Raw genomic sequence first — 21,764 nt, 5'->3', positions numbered from 1 at the left:
GTATTTGCTCCTCTGTTATTCTTTCAGGCTTTTTTAGTTTTCTTCTTTGTTTTGCAGTCTTTTCATTCTTTTGTTTCTTATCTCAGCTTGGGGATAGAGGTCATGCTTTCTGCTGATGTTTAACTGCTTCTAGCACAAGGTGCTTGATTGAAGCCTCTGCTTAGTGCTAATACATATATATGCATATGTGTGCATATTTTAAAAGAATTGAGAATTTTCATAAGATAGACTATGTAATTAAGCCATTTCTGAAGCCAAATAGTTGTCAAGCGATTCCTAAAATTAGAGATGCTTTTCTTCAAAAGGAAAAAAAGAAAAAAAGAAAAACAAAAAATAAACCAACAGGTGTCAGCAAAGACCATGTAACAAAACATTGGGTCAAATCACATCAACAGTGTATGCTGTGTTCATGACAAATCCCTGATGTTTTTCATTTAATTCTCTCAAAAGATCTTGAGATCCTATTTGTGATCAGTAAACTCAGAATCCAGAATATCACACCCATGTGTTCAGACTGAATTGAATTGCTTTCAGTAGAAGACGCAAGAAATCCTTTAGAGGTAATGTCAATTCCATCTTAATGAATTGTCATCCCACACTATAATCCAAGTGAGGGCTTTTGTTGATTTTTAAAATGCCATTGATTTTTTTTTTCCTTTTTTTCCTATTTTTTTTCTTTCTTTTTCTTTTTTATTTACACCCCCACACACCCCTCATTTTGTTACTTTAGCTTGCAGTGAACAGAGCCTTTAGAAAGTCCATTCAGCTTTTAGGATTTTTTTGTTCTGGTGTCGTGATGGTGGATTTTTTTGTTTGTCTCAGTTCTTAGGTAAGTCTGTGTCCAAGAGCAGTATGTCAAAAAGTTCCTTTGCATCTCTCATTGTTACTTATTGGCAGGTTTGTCACTTGAGGGTCAAAATAGAGCTCATTCAACCAAGGCTGTGGCAGCCACAGTAGCAAGCCTCGGGTCAGTCCCACCACTTGAGATTTGCCGCAGGGCAGTCAGTTGGAATTCATTTTGCATTTGTTTCACTGAACGTTATGGCTCTGACACTGCAAAGAGGAAGAAGTTGCGGGTACACTACTCTGTTAAGAGGATTGTTTCCTTCTCATGCTCAGTTTCTCTTTTTGCATTAAAGTGCTTATTACCAATGAGGAGACGAATCTTATAAAAAAAACCAAAATTCATTTCTCGTAATGGCATTTCTCCCAGTGGTTTATGTGTGTTTATTTTTAAGATCAGTGATAAAACCTCCAACCTGTGTACACTCCCTTGGAGTTCTTAGAAAATACTAGTAGCGCTGAGGGGCCTAATCTCTGAGGCTGAATTTAAATTATTTGAAATAGGATCCTTTCTCTGGCCGTGAAAGATCCATTTTTTGAGGAAGCTGGATTCCAGAGGTTGTAACTTGTTATGTCAGGTCTGAATTGATAGTTGAAAGCATTCTAGAGGTCTGGGGAGCTGACGTTGAGTCTCTGGCTGTGTTGTGCAAAGTCAAGTCGAACACACTACTTTAGGACAAAAAGAGCACAAAGGCAGATGAGGTTGATTTCAGTCTATGTGTGGATTTGTCAGGCAAACGGGTAATGTTCAGCTGTTTCATACTCCAGGTGCAGTTCTGTCACAGGGTGGGAATTGAAAAGTGAACCTAAGAAACAGTGAATTGTTTCTGCATTCTCTAAAGAAAAAGAAAAACTTTGCAACTCAAAGCGTAGCAAATATCTGAGCGAGTTATTGTAGAAGGTAGAGATGGTCACACTTCAGTGGTTTCTGAGCAAGTCTTTCTCACTAATATTTTTAATTGAAAATTTTTCCCTTTTTGTCTTTTTTTTTTCCTGTAATGTATGTTTATATAGGAAGTTAAACTGAGGTTAAAGTACAGTTAACTCATCAGGCTAATAGAGGAATAATAAACTAATGACACTACTAATGTACTAACCCTTTTTGTGGTATGACTTACGAAAAAGCAGAAATTCAAGCAAGAGGGAAAGTGCCATCGCACCTATGTTTTATTAACTATGATCTCCTTAATTCTAAATGTAATATCTATATTATTCTAAAATATCTGGCCACTAATAAAAACCTACACGCAAAATTATTACCATTAGGTTCTCTTACTCTCTGCACTTTCATGTACTTTGAGAACTGTCTTTAAAAATTAATGAAAACAAGTGATCTGATAAGGTGTTTAAGGAGTGTTGTTTCACAAGTTGCCATCTTCAGAGGCAGAAGCACCCTATCCACTGAGTAAGCGTATCATTGCCAACACATCTCACTCTTGATGGGAAGTAGCCTCCGTTAACTTTGAGAGAGTAGTTCTGTCTCCGTTCGCATTTAGTCCCCGGAGTAGTGAAAAGTGGTAACAGGAGTAGTAATGGTGGTGATGGGGTTCTGTTTATGTTTTGAATAGCTGTGAATGAGGAACACGATGTGGGAAATCTCAGATCCATCCAGCTGGATCTGGTCCACCAGAAGAATATATTTAACCGGTAATTTGCTCCATTCCCTTTTTCCCCAGAAATCTGCTAGAAGTGCGTAGGAGCAGGCAATGGTGTGGACAACTCGGGTTAACAGCTTGCACTCTCTTATCCTTTCTCCAATGTCTTGTAATCCATCCTCCGTCACGTGAGCGGTTGTAATGTCAGCTGCTCGCATGCGCTGTATCCTTCGTCGTGTCCCGTGTGCTTTGTTCTTTATCATGTGTTAACCATACACCAACCATTTGACAGGGCTGTTGGCATTTCGGTCATGAGGGATGCACATATGGGAGAAGAGAGGGACATGTGGCGTCTGATTGTCTTCAAAGAAACTTTGTGGTTTGCGCTAACCGAAGGGTTCCTCACATCTGTCGTGAATCCATGAACATTCGTTGCGTGGTAATGATTTCCAGTGACTACTGATAGGTGCCAGTTTAGAAGCAAGAGGCCAGAAATCACACAGGCCTATGCCATTTCTTTAATACGCTTTTAGAGGAGAACTCACTCCTGAGAAAACATTTTGCAAGTTTGAGTAGTTTGCTTTGTCTTTTCCTTTTTTCCCCCTCAGCAGCAGGTTTGCTGCTCTGTTTGTATACGTAGTTTGGTGGTGGGTAGAGTTACTCGTGGCTGGTTTTGAAAGTGGGAGCACGCTCAGGGGAAGAAAAAGAGAGTTCAGAGGACTTGGGTTGTAAAGCACAGCAGGGAGGGTGCTCGAGGAGCAAGGCTCAGTGCACTTCACTGCGTCCCAGCATGGTTTTTGATGTGGTATGTACTGAAGCAGCTCCTCTGGAGTGGGATGTAGGTGTTATGAAACAAGTTGTTGAGTTGTGATCTGTTGTCTGTATACCTGGCTATCTCTGTTATGAAAAAGTTCACGAGCGGGTCAGCTGCAGTTCTGCTCTTACTCATGTGTGCCAGGCTGGTTCTTGAGGGTTTTGATATGTGTTATAAGTCTGCTTGCAGTTCCTTACAGACTTAAAATGGGGGTATATTATTTTAAACTGAGCTATTTTGGAGTTGCCTTCTTGCTTGTGGGCCTCCTTTTGGTTGCTCTCATTTCCAGACTTTTGCTGTTTAAAGACATCTTATACTTAGTGCATTGAAGAGTCACTTTGGTATTTGTCTCCATTGACAATCATGTTTAGGCTTCAGTACTTTCAGTACTTAAAGTAAGTACTTTCAGTAACTTTAAACTCATTGGACTCAGTGGCTCTTAGTCTTTAATTTCTCTTTGCACATAGTTGTATGCAGGTATTGATCTTTAATTATGTAGCTTCAGGATGGTGTATTGCAAAGATTAACAAATTATCCTGCTAACAGACTGCTTCAATGTTCTTTGGTAATCAAAAACAGTTCAGAAGGATGTCCTCTATATGAGTAATATACTCTTAAAAGAACATGTGTCTTATGAAGCCAGGACATTCCCAATTAATGTGTGCTGCAGTTTTGTGCACCAGAACTGTATTTGCACCTGGAGTTTCAGTTTTACTCTGCAGGCTTGTCCTCATTTTGGCTGGGAGAGAGTTAATTCTCTTCCTAGTAGCTGCTACAGTGCTGTGGTTTGGATTTAGTGTGAGAATAACGTCGGTAACACCGGGATGGTTTAGTTGTTGCTGAGCAGTGCCTGCACTAGGCAAGGGCTTTTCCAGCCTCCCACGCTCTGCCAGGGGCACAAGGAGCCGGGAGGGGGCGCAGCCGGGACCCCAGCTGGCCCAAGGGCTATTCCATACCATACAGTGTCATGCCCAGTATATAAACTGCGGGGGGTGGGTGTGTTGGCTGGGGTGCGGCGATCACTGCTCGGGGATGAGCTGGGCATCAGTCGGTGGGTGCTGAGCAGTTGTATCACTTCTTTTCCTGGCTTTTGCTTCTCTCTCACACACACAGTTTTCCTTTTCACTATCATGATTATTATTATTGTTAATGTTGTTATATTTTATTTCAATTATTTAACTGTTCTTTTCTCAACCCACAGGTTTTCTTACTTTTGCATTTCAGTTTCTCGCCCCCATCCCACTGTGTGGGAGTGTGAGCGAGCGGCTGGGTGGGGCTTGGTTGCCGACTGTGGCTAAACCACTATGAGATTGCATGCAGCATTATGGTCTTGGCCACCGTTTTGCAGAATATTTAGCAACGCAAGGGTAAAATCTCAGCTCTGTGATAAGATAATATGCTTATCTTTTCTTTCTCTGGTCTTTGCCTATATCCTTTTTGCTGTCCATCCAAGTCATAAAATTTAATTTCTCTGTAATTAAAATAGGTTATATTCTGGTTCCATATGAAGAAGGATCACTGTTCATGGCATAGTTCTATCCCCCAATTATCCATAAGAGTATTGAACTTCACAGATACCATATTTGGGGTCATGAGCACTTTGAAAAGGTACTTCTGAAGGTATTCATGCTGTTACATCCAACGTAAGTCAGAACACTGACCGTTTTAAGATCCTCAGAAGGGCAGTTGTGAGCACTGAGATTTGGTTCCTGTCCTGATCCATGTGTATTACTGCTCTCAAGCTTGTTCACAGTAGATGAACAAAAACTGTAACAAGGAAATGGTAGCAGAGATTAGGTACTTGTGTTTTTGATATGCCCAGGATAATCCACTGTTTTCACTGTTCAGGACATGTTCCACTCAGCCCTGGTCCCTGCTCTCATCAGGCTGCCTTCGTTCTGGGAATTTTTCTAGTCCAACAAAAGTAAGAAAAGCTGTAACTTCATTTGAAGTGGAAGATCCTCAGGCTTACGAAAAGCAGGACTCTGGCTCCTCGGCTAACTGAGAGCAAATTGAAGTATAAGCCATTTAGTTTCCTTCCAAAGAGGACAGCTTTGTGCTGGGAAGAAAGCTTCTTCTATCCCACTGTTTGAATATAACCTTTCTGGGGGCTGGCAGTGCTAGGCTAAGTACCTTTTTGTGGTTGGAAAGGATTTCTCCCTTGCTATCAGAATTGGTGATGAGAGGCATGAAACTGTTTTGGTTTTGTGCGTTTTTTCCCCAGTTCTCAGAGCAGGCAGTGTGAAGGCTGTAATAGTGCCTTAGCCCAGATACCCCATTTGGGGCGTTTTCCTGAAAGACTACACTTGGAAGTCAATGAAGAGCAGAAATACTGTAAAATGGGGTTGAAGTTTCCAGTATCTCATACAAGAAGTACAGAACTACCATTTTCTCCTCCATTCATCAGGCAGTTAATTTCACGCACTTTGGACAAGCCTTGCTATTGGTTCTTTTTCCTTTCCCTTCTCAGAGGTGGTGCTGCCTGCTCACCAGCAACCTTACTTGAATTACAATGCAGCATACTGCTTACATGTTTGGCACAGCTTATGAGTTGCAGAAGTCTTAGCAAAAGTGTAAATACCCTTTTCAACATCCTACAACAGTTTTCAGATCTTAAAGATAAAATACCAGCAAACACAAGCTTAATACAACTTCTTAAAGAAATTGTGGCTATTTAAATTGTATAGATTTGTAATAGTAAGTCTAACTGGTGCTATATAAATAATAGAGTTCTGTCCTCTTTCTAATGCCTATAGAAAATCTATTTAAAAGTAATATTTTCAAAATTATAGATCATCCATAAAATCACAGGAATTAATTACAGGCATAAAATTCTGAAAGTAATGTTGGATTTGTGGGATTTTCAGGACTTGCAGCCATATTCCTAGAAAGGACAGGATTTTGCTAGATGTTCCAGGTATACCTATGTGAAGTGCAGGAAACCTGGCCATTATGATGATGTTTTCAAACCTGGGAAGTTTTGGGCTTTGATGCTACTTCAAGAAAACTTATGTATCACCTTCCATCCTTTACAGCTGACATGGTACTGGCCATTGCTAGGATATCACTCAACTTGTGGACCTTCCACTGCCAAAAAAACCCTTTCTGGTCTTATATACACTGGGGCAGTTTGCAGTAGTTTTCCTCAAGTCTGTCTGGGCCGTGGAGACCCACCTTGCTATGTCTTTCTTCATATTTACTCTTATTAAAAGCATTCATTAGGTTAAGTCTTCGCTATACCAGAGTGCTCTACTCATTCAACAGGCCCAATTTAAAGGCTGATACAACTATTGTATTAGAGTAGTGCATAAAGAGCCAGTTAGGATGAGAGCCCCATTGAACCAGGCTGTGGAAAAAATGAGTAAAGGTTTACTTCTGCCCTGAAGACATCACCGTCTAAATAGATGAGAGAGAATAGAAGAAATAGATACACATAGCTGCAAAAAAAGGGTAGATTTTTGCAAGTGGTGTCTAAAATATATTTTCTTTATAACATTTTTTTTTCCCCTTTACCAAGTGTTCTTTTAGTGTTTTTGACAGTTAGTAGATGCCTGGATTTAGAGTGAAAATAAAATTTCTATTTTTGAGGCCATATTATCATTACACTCATTTTAATGTCTGTACAACATCAGCATCTGAGACTGCAGGAACTTAACTGCTTTACTTGTTGGTATTACACTGAAGTTGATTTCGGTGAACCATAAAAAGTTTGGCCCTGAAGGTAAAATTACACTGTATGCATGTTCCTAACATACTGCTTTGGGGATAAACATGTCTTAAATCAACTCATCGCTCACAGCTAAATTCCTTCTCCAAATGCAGTTTCCCTGTAGATAGTAATGTTCAGTAAGACTGATTTTCTTTAAAACCATAAAGTTTTTTGAACATAATTCTATCAATAAACATATTTGAGCTGGGTTGCGAAGAATTCACATAATCCTAATAAAGACTTTGGGTTTTTGTGAAGGGAAGGGAGGGGCACGCGCCAACATTTCTAATTAGCTTTCATCAGTACCTCTAATTTGTTCAAATGTGTTCCAAACGTTTGCATATTGTGTTTGCTCACATGTACATAATGAAAACTTTTGGACTTCATTGAAACTTTATTTGGTAATTGTGCATTTGGAAAATTAAAATTGAAGTTTATGATACCCTGGCTCCTACTTGCTCAGTTCATAGTGCGTTGTTAAGATGCCATCACTTGAGAGCTTTGTTACAGCGACGTTTCTGTTGTGGCTTAATATGCTGTGGGTTCAGATGGCTGTAATTGTGGCCTTGAGGGGTTGGACTAAAGAATACCAGCTGGGTTTGTACCCAGATATTCTTGGATTAATATTTTGGGACTTAAATCTTGTCCTGTCTGGAATTTAAACATAATTCCCCAAGCTTTAAAGGGAAGGCAAGCGCTATTTGAGGCTCTTAATGAGCACTTTTTTCCCTCTTTAATTTGCCGGTTTTTTTCTTTTTTTTTTTTTTTTAACTCCTGTAGCCAGTGAAATCCAGGCAGTTACTTCCAACCCGTTTTTACAGCCCCATATGGACAAAGTGCTTTAGTTTGTTCCTCAGCTTAATTCCCAAATTAATAATAGTCAGAAAGTTTTTACATCTGCATTTCCATTTTTCTTAGAATATATAAAGGTGAAAAAAAATTTCCCTAGATATTGAAGCTTTTGAAGTGTGAACAACTTTGTTGTATTTGAGATGGCAAATCTTTCCTTGTGACTAGGTAGATTTTTTTGTTGTTGTTGTTGCTTTTTGAAATAATTCCTTTTGTTTCACGTCTAAAATTTCAATTTTATTTCTACATGGAGACAAGAGACTTAAACTCCCCCATAGTGGGGAATCAGTCAGGGTTTCTCTTCTGTTTAGAAACCTTTGACCCATCCCTCCCCTGTTCGCTCAAAAGAAATGGCAAGGCAACTTGTGCTGAGGGTGACTAAAGATCTGCTCTCCATGTAGCTCATGAAGTGAACCTGCAGGGGAGGGGGTTTCAGGAGTCCTGCTTATGGAAAAAATGCTTTTAAAGTATTTCTTTGCCAAAGAGAGCCTTTCTTGTGCCCCTGAGTATATATTAATTGGTTATAATCCTTAGTTTTGAGGCACATAATTATTCACACAGCAGCACGTGATGGATTCACAGGTACGGTTAGAATTTCTTTGTACTGGCAAGCAGCCTTTTCTGAGGGACAGAGAGGACCTTTTTGTGTAAAGCTCCAATTTCTATAATTAGTGGTATAGTAAAGATAAGTGGCAAAACATATACAAGCCCTTATAAGTTCAACCAACTATCCTTTAAGCTGTCTGCCTGGATATGTCATTACTGTAAGTGGTTTACCGTCCGCTTGCATTTCTTTTCATCTTCTTTTTTTTTTTCCTTCCAGATCATTACGAAATATGTTTATGAACTACTGCAAAAGGAATGCCACTTGAAGAAAGTAACTCTCCCAGTAAGTATAATTTTTTTTTTTCCTGAACACATTGTTTGTTTGGATGTGTAAAAGGCAATCCAGCACTCCGATGAGGACAAGTTGTGCCAAGGCTCTGTGCAGGGCATCGTCTCAGGACGCTGCCTTTGCGTGCAGCACCTGGAGGCGCAGTTCCACCCCACTTCTGTGTTGGACTTCTCCAGCCGAGGTTTCCTTGCCTTACCACATACGAGAATTTTCAAAATGTGGTAGTTTTGATAGAGGAATAAACTCAAATTGACTTTCAGTCAGCTGCTCCAAGCCTGTTTTTTAAAACACACTTTTTCAGTAACATGTACGTAATACCAGGTACTGCCGTTGTTTGGTGAGAATATATGATCAGTCCTTGGAAATGATGAAGTATTCCCCAAAGCACACAAATGAGAGTGTTTGTAAATACATGTAATACTGTGACGATGTTCAGGCATTTTTATGTTCTGTAGTGGAGAGTGTAGGGCAGACTGTAGTGTGGCAGCACTGTGTTGGTTTTCCATCACTATCGTAAAGGATTCTTAGGGTCTTTCAGAAGCTTTTGCATTACTGTTGTTCTCGGCCAGTCCTTCATATTCAGTCGGGGAAAACCCATTCAGGCTGAGGAAGGAAAATTTCCTTTAACAGTTGCGTAATGCTTCACCGCTCCCATTTCCATTCCCTAAGCGGTGGTGTTCAGGGAACATTTTGATAACCTGCCCAAACTGCTCAAGGCTTCCCAGCGAGGCTCTGCCAGGGTCTCCTGGTCAGGGCAGAAGGAGCGCTGTGCTAGGAGCTCTCTGGAGCAGGCAGAGAGGGAGCAGCAGCTCTCCGCCACGCTCCCAGTCTGCTAAACCACATAGGCCGTGCTGATGCCCCAAGACCTGAGGCTGCTTGAGAAGGTGTTCCCCCGCTTCAGACTCCCCTGTGCAGACAGGACTGGGTTCATGGCAGCAGTCTGCCTCGTGCAGTGCTGGTCGTGGTCTTTGTGACTTCTTTGCACTACTGGTTTTCTTTGCTGGGGAAGTTGTGAACCAAGGAGCACCTCCACGTTCAGACAGGTAGTGGTCGAAAGACTTCCTCATGCCACATCACCTCTCTTTGCCAAACCAAGAAGCCGTCGTGTCTAAATTTCCAAGTGCCTGAATTTTGAGGCTATACAACTTTCTTCGAATGCACTTTGTAAAAAGCAATATGCGTGTAATTAATGCAACGTTAAGGCTGATCTCTTAGCTTCAAAAAATGAAGATGAACAAACTTGGAGTAAGTATTACACCACCTCCATCACCTCTGTCACGCAGGTGGGAACTCTTCTGCACAGCTTTGAGATTTGAGTGTCTGGCTTGGGAGAAGAGTGGCCCTGTCTAACTTCCACTGTTGAATTAATCTGTGTTTACTTTTATTTATAAATTACGTAGCAAGCACTGAGGTGGTGATGTAGTTTGACAGTGGTACATGTAAGCTGTTCTCAAATGTATTACTCCCAGATTCTGCAAAGTGTCAGAATTCAGTTTCATTTTGGAGCAAAGTAAGAACTCACACAATATATGCAGCTGTTTAATTGTGAGCAGCATGGAAAACTTGGCACAAAGTACGAGCACCATTCTGTAGTAATGACGATTATGTGTAGGAAGCCCTCACTACAGTCAAAAATAGGTTATGAAGAGGACTACAAAAGTGAGAGAAATGAAACAATGTATGTAGAAGGTAAGAAATTAGACCTGTCTAAAGGCTATGTTCAAATCACCACTGACAGACTGCCAAGTAACAACACAAAGAAACCCAGTTTAAACTAGTAAAGGAGGCTAAGAGAAGTAATAAGGCAGCTTGCAGCAAGAGTAAGTCCTGTACAAGTGAGGAAAATAGAAGAGAGTGTAAGTGTTGGCAAGTTACGTATAAAACAGAGTAAGATCACCCAAAACTGAATTTGAGGAGCTTGTTACGGCTGTAAAGTCTAATAATAAAAGAGAACTGATGAGGCTAATAGATGAGCTGCATGCAAAAGGAATGCTCAGCTCAAATGAGAAAAACTGACATGGTTATTTCCAATGTATTTTGTCCAGTTTCCACACTTGAATATTATTAAATTGCTTTTAAACAGGTTATAATTCTGAGGAATGACCTGAAATTTGACATACCAGTAGAGGAGATCTGAGAACAAATTGATATATCATACAATAATCAAATTCCAGGATGAGATGGTTTTTAAGACCAGGGTACTATAAGAAGTCAACTATAGGGCTGCAGAACAACCAACTAGAATGAAACCCAGTGCTGAAATCAGCTATTTTTGTCAGAGGAATGGAAAAAGAGCAAATCTGATAGACTTTGAAAGGCCTCCAGGAGTGATTCATAGTGATTCCTGTGTACCAGGAGGAAATAATATATTGGGGGAAAAGTCAGTACAGGCTTCTTTTTAAAAAAGCTCTACTAGAATTCATTGAAGGAGTCAGAGATCACATGGAAACGAAAGATCTTGTCAGTGAAAGAGTAGATGGATTTCCAACAAACTGTCAACAAGCTTTTAAAAAAACACACTGTCATGGCACAGGAGGAGGGAGTCCCCTTATGAGTTAATAATTGGTTAAAAGCAAAAAAAGGTGTTCATATTTTACAGATTAAGTGAGTTGTTACTGGTGCAGTGTTATTAAGGCCTGCACTGACATAGTTGTGAATAAAAGGAAAAAAGGAATTAATAGAAGCTAACAAACTTTGCTGGTTTTTCCTAACATTATTTAGAATACTTAAATCTAAAGCAGATTGTGATGAGTTGGGGAATTATTTCATGATGCTGAATGATTGGATGATGAAATGACATGAGATTCAATTCTGGTAAATGTGAAATTATGGGGAAAATAACTCACTCTGTAAACACAATGGTGGCCTCTAAATGAGCTATTACAACTCAGGAAAGAGCTTGGAGTGATTGTGAATAGTTTTCTGAGAACATCAGTTAGTGCTCAATGGCAGTGAAAAACCCTCAAAGCAAATAGGATGTTAGGAATTACGAGGTGTTGAGAACAAAACAGAAAAACATCATCATTCCACTCATTATGTGGGCCCCCATCTTGAACACTGCATGTAGTCTGGACACCATATCAAAAAGGATATGAAGAATTTAAAAAAAAAAAATAGAGGAGGGTTACAAGGATGATCACAGACATTAAATGCCTTTCAGACAAAGAAAGAATAGACAAAGATTCTTCAGCTTGGAAAATAGATGACTGAGGAAGGAATATGACAAATCTGTAAAATCATGAAAGGTCTAGAGAAGATGAATAGGGAATGGTTTTTTGCTTTTTTCATAATAGAGAAGCTAAGGGGCATCAAGTTTAAATTATCAGGCAGGAGATCTCTACTGAAAGGGAGGCAGTACTGTTTCATATACGTCCCAATTATATTGTGGAACTCATTGCCACAGAATATTATCACGGGGAAAGGTATAAATGCATTCAAAAAAACCATTTGACAATACTAAGGTGGGATGGGTGCATTGAACTATTGTACATGCTTGTCCAGTTATAAACGCTGGCTCAGGAGGCTCCAAAGTTACCGGTGGCCAAAATCAGGGAAGAATCCTTCTATAACGACTCTGTTCTCGTGCTGTTCCTGTAAGCAAGCTGCCAGTTGTCAGAAACGGGACCCTGGGACCTTGGTCTGTCCAGGATGGCTCTTCTTATGAACACAACCTTATTATATGAACATGCCGGAGGTGAATACGAGAACATGTTTTTTCTGAACTTTATCACCGGTGATCGGAAAGTTGGTGCATTGGCCTTCCTTTTCCTGTCAGTTGATAATGAAGTAGACAGTGTAATGGTGTTTGAATATATGAAATGCAATTCAGGACTGTGTTGAATACTATTTTTTTTTCTTCAGCATGATTTTAGTGTTGTACGGAAATGTTGTACTTCAGAGGTTTTGGATGGCAGCATTTCATGTTCCCTCATCTTTCTTAATTTCAACCACATGTGCAAAGTCCAGCTTGCTGCCTTTATTCTTGCTTTCTCAGGTGACAGCTTCAGTTGTGGACACAATTGTTTGTAAATTTCTTTTCAGGTATGAAAACAAGAGCGGTTTAGAAATCAGGAAAAGTCGCCCATTGTTTTATTATGTCAGCATCTCTGACAAAACATAAATCTGAACATTTTTTTCCTACACAGGGAGGCTGAGATGCATATTGCATTTTTGTTACTGTAAAGTACTCTGGTTCTCTTAATGTTCAGCATATACTACTGGACTTGAAAATGTAAATGAAGAGACTCAGATTCAGGGAGAAGCCATTCAATTATTTCTTCTAAATTTCTCATTTTGTGCTCCATTGAAGGTTATATTATGAATATAAAGAAGACTGCAATTTCTTCATCCAGATGAAGTCTTTGTATTTCTCTAGTTTTAATGGCATAATCAGTGATTGATCTTTGCTGTTCTTTAGCTGTTGAGGACAAATAGAGGGTGCTTCTGTATTAAATACATCTTTAACGGCTTCTGGGAAGGCCTGAGATGGAAGTTTAAATAATTACTAACATGTTTTATTGACAGTGGCACTGAAAGGTCTCACTTTGCAGAATCTTCTAACTTATCAATGCTTTGCTCTTTCACTTCAGTAGGTAAAACTTCACTCAGTAGTTTTGTTGATCTACTAGACAGCCGATAATATTTTTCTGTAAGAAACAATGATCTCTTTTCTCCACTGCATGTTCCTTTTGGCTATTTAGTTACCTAAGTCTAGTCAATACTCGTTTTGTAAAAATTCCAGCAGTTTTAGGTGTGTTAAGTTAGTTGTGGTAATCGCCAAATGCTAATTAGCTGCTTGTAGTATTGATCATCAGTTTTCATTTTCTACAATGTTGAGTGAAAAATTATAAATCAGGGTACTCAATATTGTGAAGACTGTAACATAAGTGAGTTAACGAGCTTTATGTAGAACCATGTAACAGAAGACTTTCTTATCTTGCGAAGCAAATGAGCAGTTTTCTCTCTCCACCAGCTGCTCACTATTCTCACAATCTTTTTGACTCTTTTCAGTTTCAGTTCCATTTATTTGCCATGTTCTTTCCTCCAGTCACAAGTGACACCTGTTTCATTTGTTCGTAGGCTCTAGGCTCATAATTTTTATTGTGTTTCTTAGCTGGAATAAGAAAAATATTAGTGGGTGTTTTCCCTTTAAGAATTTAACATTCAATCTTACTCTTAAAAACTTGAAACATACGAAATAGAAGACCCCGAGAGCCTAGTCAAGTCTCATGCATCTTGGGTTGGTAACAGCTGAGAAATTAAAATTGAGTCAATGTCGATGTGGTAGCATGAATGTCAGTAAGATTAGATCTCAAGCGTAGTTTGATCTTACCCTATATATTGATATCAACTGTGCAAAATAATAACTAGCATGCTGCTGAAGTATTCTGTAGACTGGTACTACTGTATTAGGCAATGGCTCATTTGAGACAGAACTCATACGGAAAAATTAATTCACTGTTTGAAAACCTTAAGAATGTCATAACGTATGTAGAGTGCGTAACTTGGAGAATTCACCGTAACTGCACACATTCATAAACCATAAGGTATAGTTGTGCGTTGGAAAAGGAAAATTAAACCTTAAGCAGTACTTTGAAACATTAAATTATCAGCAGAATTTAGATTGGTTTGACATTCCTAGCTACAGGTTATTGGGAGATTGTTATTGCTTGTGAATAACAGTGTTGAGTCAAATTGTTGAATTAAACTAATTGAAGTTCAGCTTTTGACTGAATTTGCTTGATTTGTGTTTAAATAAAGGATCAGAAATAAGTGTTCACGAGTAGGTCCAGAAGAGAAAGTGGCTAATAAACATTAATTATTTTATGCAGACTCAGTGTGTCTAGCACTAAATGGTATTTTACGTTGATTTGCCAGTAAAGTAAGGCTGTGCACAGGAGTGGCCTTTATGTGCATTCTTTGGTGAAAGCTTGATCTAATGAATTACTACTGTTTGAAGACAAATTAGCTTGAAAAAAAGTTTCTAAGTATGATTAATTTGAGGAAGAGAATGAAGAGTTATTTTGTATGACCTTGGTAGATATTTTTAACTTTTTTTAAATTAACGTATTGGCAGAAGTATGAACTAGTTATATCTTCTAGTGCATATGATTACTAAGTGGTAGAATTTCCTAAATACTGAATTAAAAATTAGTTCATAAATACTAAAAACATAGAGCTGTTATATCTCTGTCTGAAACACAAATTCACAATGTTTTTTCTTAATTGCAGTATCATAAGTATTCAGTTTACCTGCAAAAGTCAATTGCATCTTGCCAAGTACTAAGATATAGTGTTGTCTGACTTTTTACCTAAGCCATGTTAAATTTTAAGATATCGGTACTACTTCCGAAGCAGCAATGAGATCTGTAGCCCCAGTAAGTACCTATCGTACTTACATATTCTAAACTCTTTTCAACAGAAGGTGCTTTTTGCCATGTTTTCTCACAAAGTATGAGAGAAGGTGAGGACATTTCCTGGTGTAGGAAGTGCAAGCTGAGGCACGTGAGATGTTAACGTCACTTTGGAGTGGGGAATAAAGCCTTCGGTGTGATGGCAGATGTGCAAGAGAGACGTGACCGTTCCTCCAGCTTGGAATGCCTTTTGTTTAGGTAGCCTCGTTGGCTTCATTGAAAAAGTATGAGATAGGACTTGCATTACAAAAAGTCTGGAGGTTCACGCGGAATTAATTTTTCCTAAAGTAAGGGTAATTAAGAATACATACCCACATAGAGAATAAAACTGACATATTCCAAACAGCCATTCCTCCTGTCTCACCTTATGGCTCATATCCCAACCTGCTTTCATCGCTGTTGCAGAGCGTAAGACAATCCAGGGTTGTTCCAAGTGGCTGTGTGGTTAGTCTGCAGGGGTCGTGGGGTGTGGAGTACAGTAGGATGGGGAGATTTGCCTGTTCTCTTCTTCCTTTTCTATGTATTCATATGGTAGAAAGGGAAAAATAAGTAGATGGGATGTTTCTTTCGGTCCTCGCGGTGTTTACACCAGCACAGTTCTTTTGCCTTGAGCCAGGCTTGCTAAACCAAGTGTAGACCTGTTTTATGGAGCTTCTGTTTCTATTGCATAAAAAGTGCTACTTTAATACCTAATGTAAGGACAAAACTTGGAAATAGATTATGGTTTATTAATGGTTTATTATCAAAGCTGGTTGTTCCTGTAGCAAAGTAGCTAAGCTTTGACCCAGGTGCAGGACTTTTAATGAAGCCATTGTTTAGACCCAGATTGGATTTTTATATTTTATTAGGCTTATCATATTCCATTTATAATAGACAAATTTACAATACTGGTTCATACGTGGCTTATTGGGTATTTATGTTGAGGTGGCTGAGATGGAACTGTAGGATTTTTTCCATATTATGTAAGACTTTTATTGTTGCTTCAGGCAAAGAAGCTTTAGCGTAATTTTTACACCCCCCCCCTTTTTTTTTTTAATTTAAATCCCTCTTGGATTACTGTTCTAAACTGTCGTATATTTTTATGTTTTGAAGTTACATTGTACAGGTATTAGTTTTGGTTTTATTTTAACTTAGTACTGGGCACACATTAGTCCATATAATAGGCATACAAATAGTTGCTAGACAGTGAAAGTTTTTATATCAATTTGGTGGGTAACTTCATGACTACAGATGTTCTTTTAAAAAAATTTTACTGATGTATAAAAGTACGTGTTGTCTGTAATTCCAGGTTGATGCAACTGAGAGTGAACCAAAGAGCTTTATCTTTATGAGTGAAGATGCATTAACAAACCCTGACAAGCTGTTGGTCCTAATTCATGGTAACGGCGTTGTCAGAGCGGGTCAGTGGGCTCGGAGGCTTATAATTAATGAAGATCTGGACAGTGGCACGCAGATACCATATATAAAGAGAGCTACTGAGGTAAGTGGAAGTATATGTACGTACGGTTCCGTGTCCATATGCAAGTGCACGTGCGTGCCTGCGTACGAAGAGCTCTAAATATGTGATGTTTTAATTTGTTGAACAGTGTTCAGTATTTCCCTACATGATCATTTTATTTATGATGGGAATACCTGCTTGGTTTTTTTCAGAACATTTTTCTAATGGAAACAAGTGTATCTCTTACCGTAAAAAAATTCTACTTGTATGTTATGCTGTTGTGGCGGCACTGCCGTGTAGTTGAATGTGGCAGCTAACGTGACAAGAGCCCTTAGCAGGCGATGAGATGCAATACAAGGCTCTACAGAAATTTGTTGTTATTTGAAGTGTTTTCTTTTACATTTCATTAAATTTGTGCGTATTCTCACTCAACGTCTGTTGTAATCTCATGATAACATGAGCTTTCATGATAACAGCAGGCTTTTTTGCTAGGCTTGTACTGAATTTATTAGAGGCACAGTCTTTTTCAGTTTTACGCTGAATACTGATTCATTCTGATTCACCTATCTATACTTGACAGTAAAAAACATTTACATTTTATGGACACTATTTTGTTACATTTACATCTATGTGAGAGGCAATGCACGGTTTCTATAATGTTTTTAACACTGGAACTTTGTAGGTGTAACTCATCTCTTGTGCCCTGCTACCTAAATGAAACTTCCTGTAGTAAGCATTAGAAAAGCCCATTTGAGAGTCACTATTTCTGTTATATTTACCAAGTTAAGCTAATATTCTACTCTAAATACCAGTGTTGTCACTCTGATTGTTACACATTTTGCTAAATGAAGGTGAAGTATTTGCAGCTGGCTTTAAAGTGTTCAGTATAGAAAATGGTTCTCAAACATGTTTTCTTCTCTTCTTAATATAGCAAAGAAAGGAAGCATATTAAATCTTCGGACCATTACGTTCTGGGTTTTTTTTATAATCTGCTAACAAAGCACCAGACTACACTTTGTGTGAAAAGAAACCTAGCCTTGTGAAAGTGATGCTTGCCTTCTTTTAACATAAAGTTTTTGTTCACTTTAAATCAAGACTCAGAAGCAGAAAAAAAAAAACCTGTTAGGATTATTGAATGTAATATAGGTGTGCGGTAGGTCCAGCGTAGGAGGTTAATTTCTAGAGTGCAAGTCCCAGAACCTTTCCCAAGAAATCCAAAGAGCTCTAGCTACTTAAATTCTCACAGTGATGCCTGCATTTTTGTTCTTTCCTAGAGACGCTGCTGTCTTGACTAACATGAGAGAATGAGCATTTAAAACTGGGATACTATCCCTAAACAAACATATAATCTTTAAGAGAGTGTTTTTAGTTGAGGAGAGTTATAGTTCCTTTCCTATTTTGTTATTTTTACTTATTTTATGTAATGATTATGCCAGTGTTACAGAGATCAGACCTCTGTTCCCTCAAATGGTAATTAACCTTAAAAAAAGATTCTGTATTTCTGCATTTTGAATGCTTCTTTAGAAAACACAGGAAAAAATGAAAAGGTTGGATGAGAAATTTTCTTTAAAAAGATGTAATCATTCGATCACATTGGGATATCAGACTGTTGTGTGTTAACCCATCTGGCAGCTCAGCCCCCGCAGCCATTCGCTCCCTGCCCCTGGTGGGATGGGAGAGAGAATCGGAAGGGTAAAAGTGAGAAAACTCGTGGGTTGAGATAAAGACAGTTTAACAGGTAAAGTAAAGGCTGCGCGTGGAAGCAAAGCAAAGCAAGGAATTGCAGGTGCTCAGCCATCCCCAGGAGAGCAGGGCTCCATCACGGCCAACGGTGACTGGGGAAGGCAAACGCCACCAGTCCCAGTGTCCCCCCTTCCTCCTTCTCCTCCAGCTCTATGTGCTGGGTGTGACGTCATACGGTGTGGGACATCCCTGGGGTCAGCTGGGGTCACTGTCCCGGCCGTGTCCCTCCCAGCCCCTTGTGCGCCCCCAGCCCCTCGCGGGTGGGGTGGGGTGAGGGGCAGGAAAGGCCTTGGCTCTGTGCAAGCCCCGCTTGGCAGGAACGGAAACACCCCTGGGTTATCAGCGCTGTTTTTAGCACTAATCCAGAACGCGGCCTTGTACTAGCTACTATAAAGAAAATTAACTCTGTCCCAGCCAAAACTAGAACACAGACTTTGTGATCTTATCTTTTGACTTCCATCTTCCTTAACATGGATTTTAAATTCATAGTTCTCTTTAGCTGAGTAATTGCAGCTACTGTAAAAGCCATTCTCCCTTTTTGTGCATCTTAAAATTATGGTAAATGTACTACATGTTTATAACACATAGTGTTTGCAATTTTTTTTTTCATGCAAAATGAAGATTAGATCACAGTCAGTTGGATTACTGGCTTTTGTATCCTGTAATCACTGTAGTAGGAACTGCAGGTGTATCTGGTTAGATAAGGCAATATTTTATGGAAGTCTAACCCCACTGAAGGTATTTGGAATCATTATGTTGTGACTAAAAAGAGAATACAGATAGTTACACGGTGATATCGTGTCTACTTCATGTACAGATTATATAAATTACTCTTCCAAATACAGGAAATTATGGTAGAGTGAGTATAAGGACTCCAATTTTAGTTAATAATAATAAAAATTGCATCCTTTTCTGGGTTTTCTGGTGTTCAATCCTCTAGTTGATTTAGGCACTTCTGTCTCTCATGAAATGAAAATAACTGGCCTAGGCGGTAAATGGCCTGAATGAAAATTGTGATAACTCCTCATGCAACATTGCCAGTTTGAATTAAGGAACGCTTTTCCATGCTCTTCCAGTGTTTCTTCTAAGAAGAGTTCTGGTCCTTGAATGAAACCAGCAGATCTTATCAAAGCATGAGATTACAGTGCTGATGACAGGAGAACAGGGATTTTTTTTTAATTCTTTTACCTTTTTTTTTTTTCCAGTAAAATGTGTGAATTTGAAGTGTATAATAGTATCTAGGATTTGAAAATTCCACTGATCTGTTGTGAGTGTGAAACATATGCAGGTAGCTTAAAACATTTGCTGGAGACTAGGTTTTCATTTAAAAAAAATAAAAGTTGTAAAAGTCATGCTTAAATGTTTTTTTTTGTGTGGAAACTTGATCAGAAATATCACCTCTGCTTGCCTTAAAACAAAACCAAACAGGTAAACAAAAGTCTATCTAGGTAGGTCAAAACCATGCTTCTTTCTCTACTGCTTTTCTCTGTGGAGAGTGATGAGACTACCACAGGCAATTTTCAATTCATTTTGTGGAAAAAACTGAAAATAAGGAAGGAAAAGCTGGAGTTATCAGTGAGCGGTGGACTGATACTGCTCTCCTAACCAGGAAGTTAAGGGAAGAAAAGAAACCATTTCTCTCCCGTACAAGACTTAGAAGAAAAATATTAAAACCTTCTCTTAAAGCATGTATGGAATAAGGGAGCAATGTAAAGGCTTAAAATTTATCATCCTTCTAGCGTTTTGGGGCTGATACGCACTGGAAAGAAAAGATCCAAGGAGAAATATCCTGGTGGGAATTTGAGTAGCTAGAAATGTGTTTTTCCTTTTCATCTGGGTGGGTGCTGTAGGTAATACTTCTTCCATCTTTTATATCAAGTTCTGTTGTGTAGATTCAATCTTTTGTGTAATAGGTGTTGGGAGTAGTTCACAAGGTTTTATGTGAAGAGGTAAGATTAATGCGGTCATTCGGAAGTTCAAGCCTCATCATGTAAAAGAGATTTTGAAATATGAAAGGAGGGGCACAAACAAGCGACAAGATAGAGAACAGACTGTAGGAAAAGGAGGGGGGAGAAAAGCGTATAGAAGGTGAGAGACAGATATGTGTAAATATATTAAAACATGGTAGGAAAAGATCTGGTTTCGAAAAACAGGTATAAAAAAGGCAAATGTGATAATATAAAGCAAGAAGGCAGAAAGAAAGGCTTAATTAAGATCATAAAAAATACTATAAAGATATTTAAAACAAAAAATATGACAATTTTCTATAAATATGGTACGAAATAAATATTGCATAGGTTTGTTAAAACAGAACTTTTCTACTGAAACTTTCTGCAGTGGGAAATACTGATTTTTTGACAGAAGCAGTCATCTGATGCGTGAGACTGAAGTTCAAGTCCTCTGGGAATGAGGGACTATTCTGCTTATAATGACAATACCGCACTGAAGCTATTCCATTTTTTAATAAATAAACAAATGTAAATTATATAAATAAAGAAATGTAAACTAGAAGAGGAATTTCAGTCTTTTACGTAAATGTCTCATTCGCTGTCCATAGGGTCGGGCTCTTCTCAGATCAGTTATTATTCAGTCATATATACAATGGCTGAAGCAGCGCCAGGAGGAGATGGTGGGAGGCAGAGGTAAATCCTTAATTTGGTGATGAGGGCATTTACTCAGGCTGTCAAGAGTTAAGGATATACATTCCTGGTTCCACTTAGGTAGGTCTGGGGCTCCCATGTTCTCTGTGAGGACGTGTCACCAGGCTCTTCAGGAGGAGGTTATGAGGAGTAATGCTTCTCCGGTTCATCGCTGAGTGGTAGCGGCACGGGTGGTAACCTAAAGATTTGTGTAGGAGGTGTACAAGTGATACCAGTGGTATAGGGGAACAATCAAGAAGGGGTGCAGAAGTTGGCCACTGCTCCGTGCGAGAGCATTCCTTCCGTAGTGACTGGAGAAGCAGATTCTGTGCCTAAAGTCCGCTGAGCGTTGGGTAAGGAGGAGCTGATGTCCAGCTACTTAGCAGAGGAAGTTTCTTCTTTGGGGAAACAGGAGCTCAGCTTACCTAAGTTTGGACATTGAGAAGAATTTTGGAGTACTCTTATCTTTGATGCCATTCTTCTAGGGAATAAAGCGGACATCAGCTTACTACACGAGTACAAAGAAACTGTTGGATGCTTTCTGTGTCTTTGGAAATTCAGTACCTTTGTTACCTAAGATAGCTGTGGTCCCAAGGATGCTGATAAAATTCAGTCACAGCAACTGTCAGTTATTTGATTTTTCTTCTAAAATTTATTATTTTTTAAAAAAAACAACATCCAAGAATTGTTGCCTGGTTTCAAATTCAGCACACTTTAAGTTGGCCTAGATACTTTTACTATTATTTAAAGGAGAATTAATACTTGACGTAAGGGTAATAGCACGAGAAAAATAGCTTCTTCAAAGAATCTGGATGAGTTTTTTAGA

General features: G+C 38.9%; 1 protein-coding gene across 2 annotated transcripts in view; it reads left to right on the top strand.

Annotated features, from left to right (window-relative positions):
• ARB2A (ARB2 cotranscriptional regulator A) overlaps positions 1–21,764 on the top strand; it is a 282,286-nt gene that overhangs the window by 52,749 nt on the left and 207,773 nt on the right. For both annotated transcript variants that reach the window (XM_064437772.1, XM_064437773.1), the window contains 2 exons: positions 8,634–8,699; positions 16,407–16,598. In XM_064437772.1, coding sequence (XP_064293842.1) covers positions 8,634–8,699; positions 16,407–16,598 — 258 coding nt within the window. The remainder of the gene's footprint in view (positions 1–8,633; positions 8,700–16,406; positions 16,599–21,764) is intronic.

This window comes from Phalacrocorax carbo, chromosome Z (assembly GCF_963921805.1).
Source record: "Phalacrocorax carbo chromosome Z, bPhaCar2.1, whole genome shotgun sequence".
Taxonomy (NCBI): domain Eukaryota; kingdom Metazoa; phylum Chordata; class Aves; order Suliformes; family Phalacrocoracidae; genus Phalacrocorax; species Phalacrocorax carbo.
This window is presented reverse-complemented; position numbering and strand designations above follow the sequence as displayed.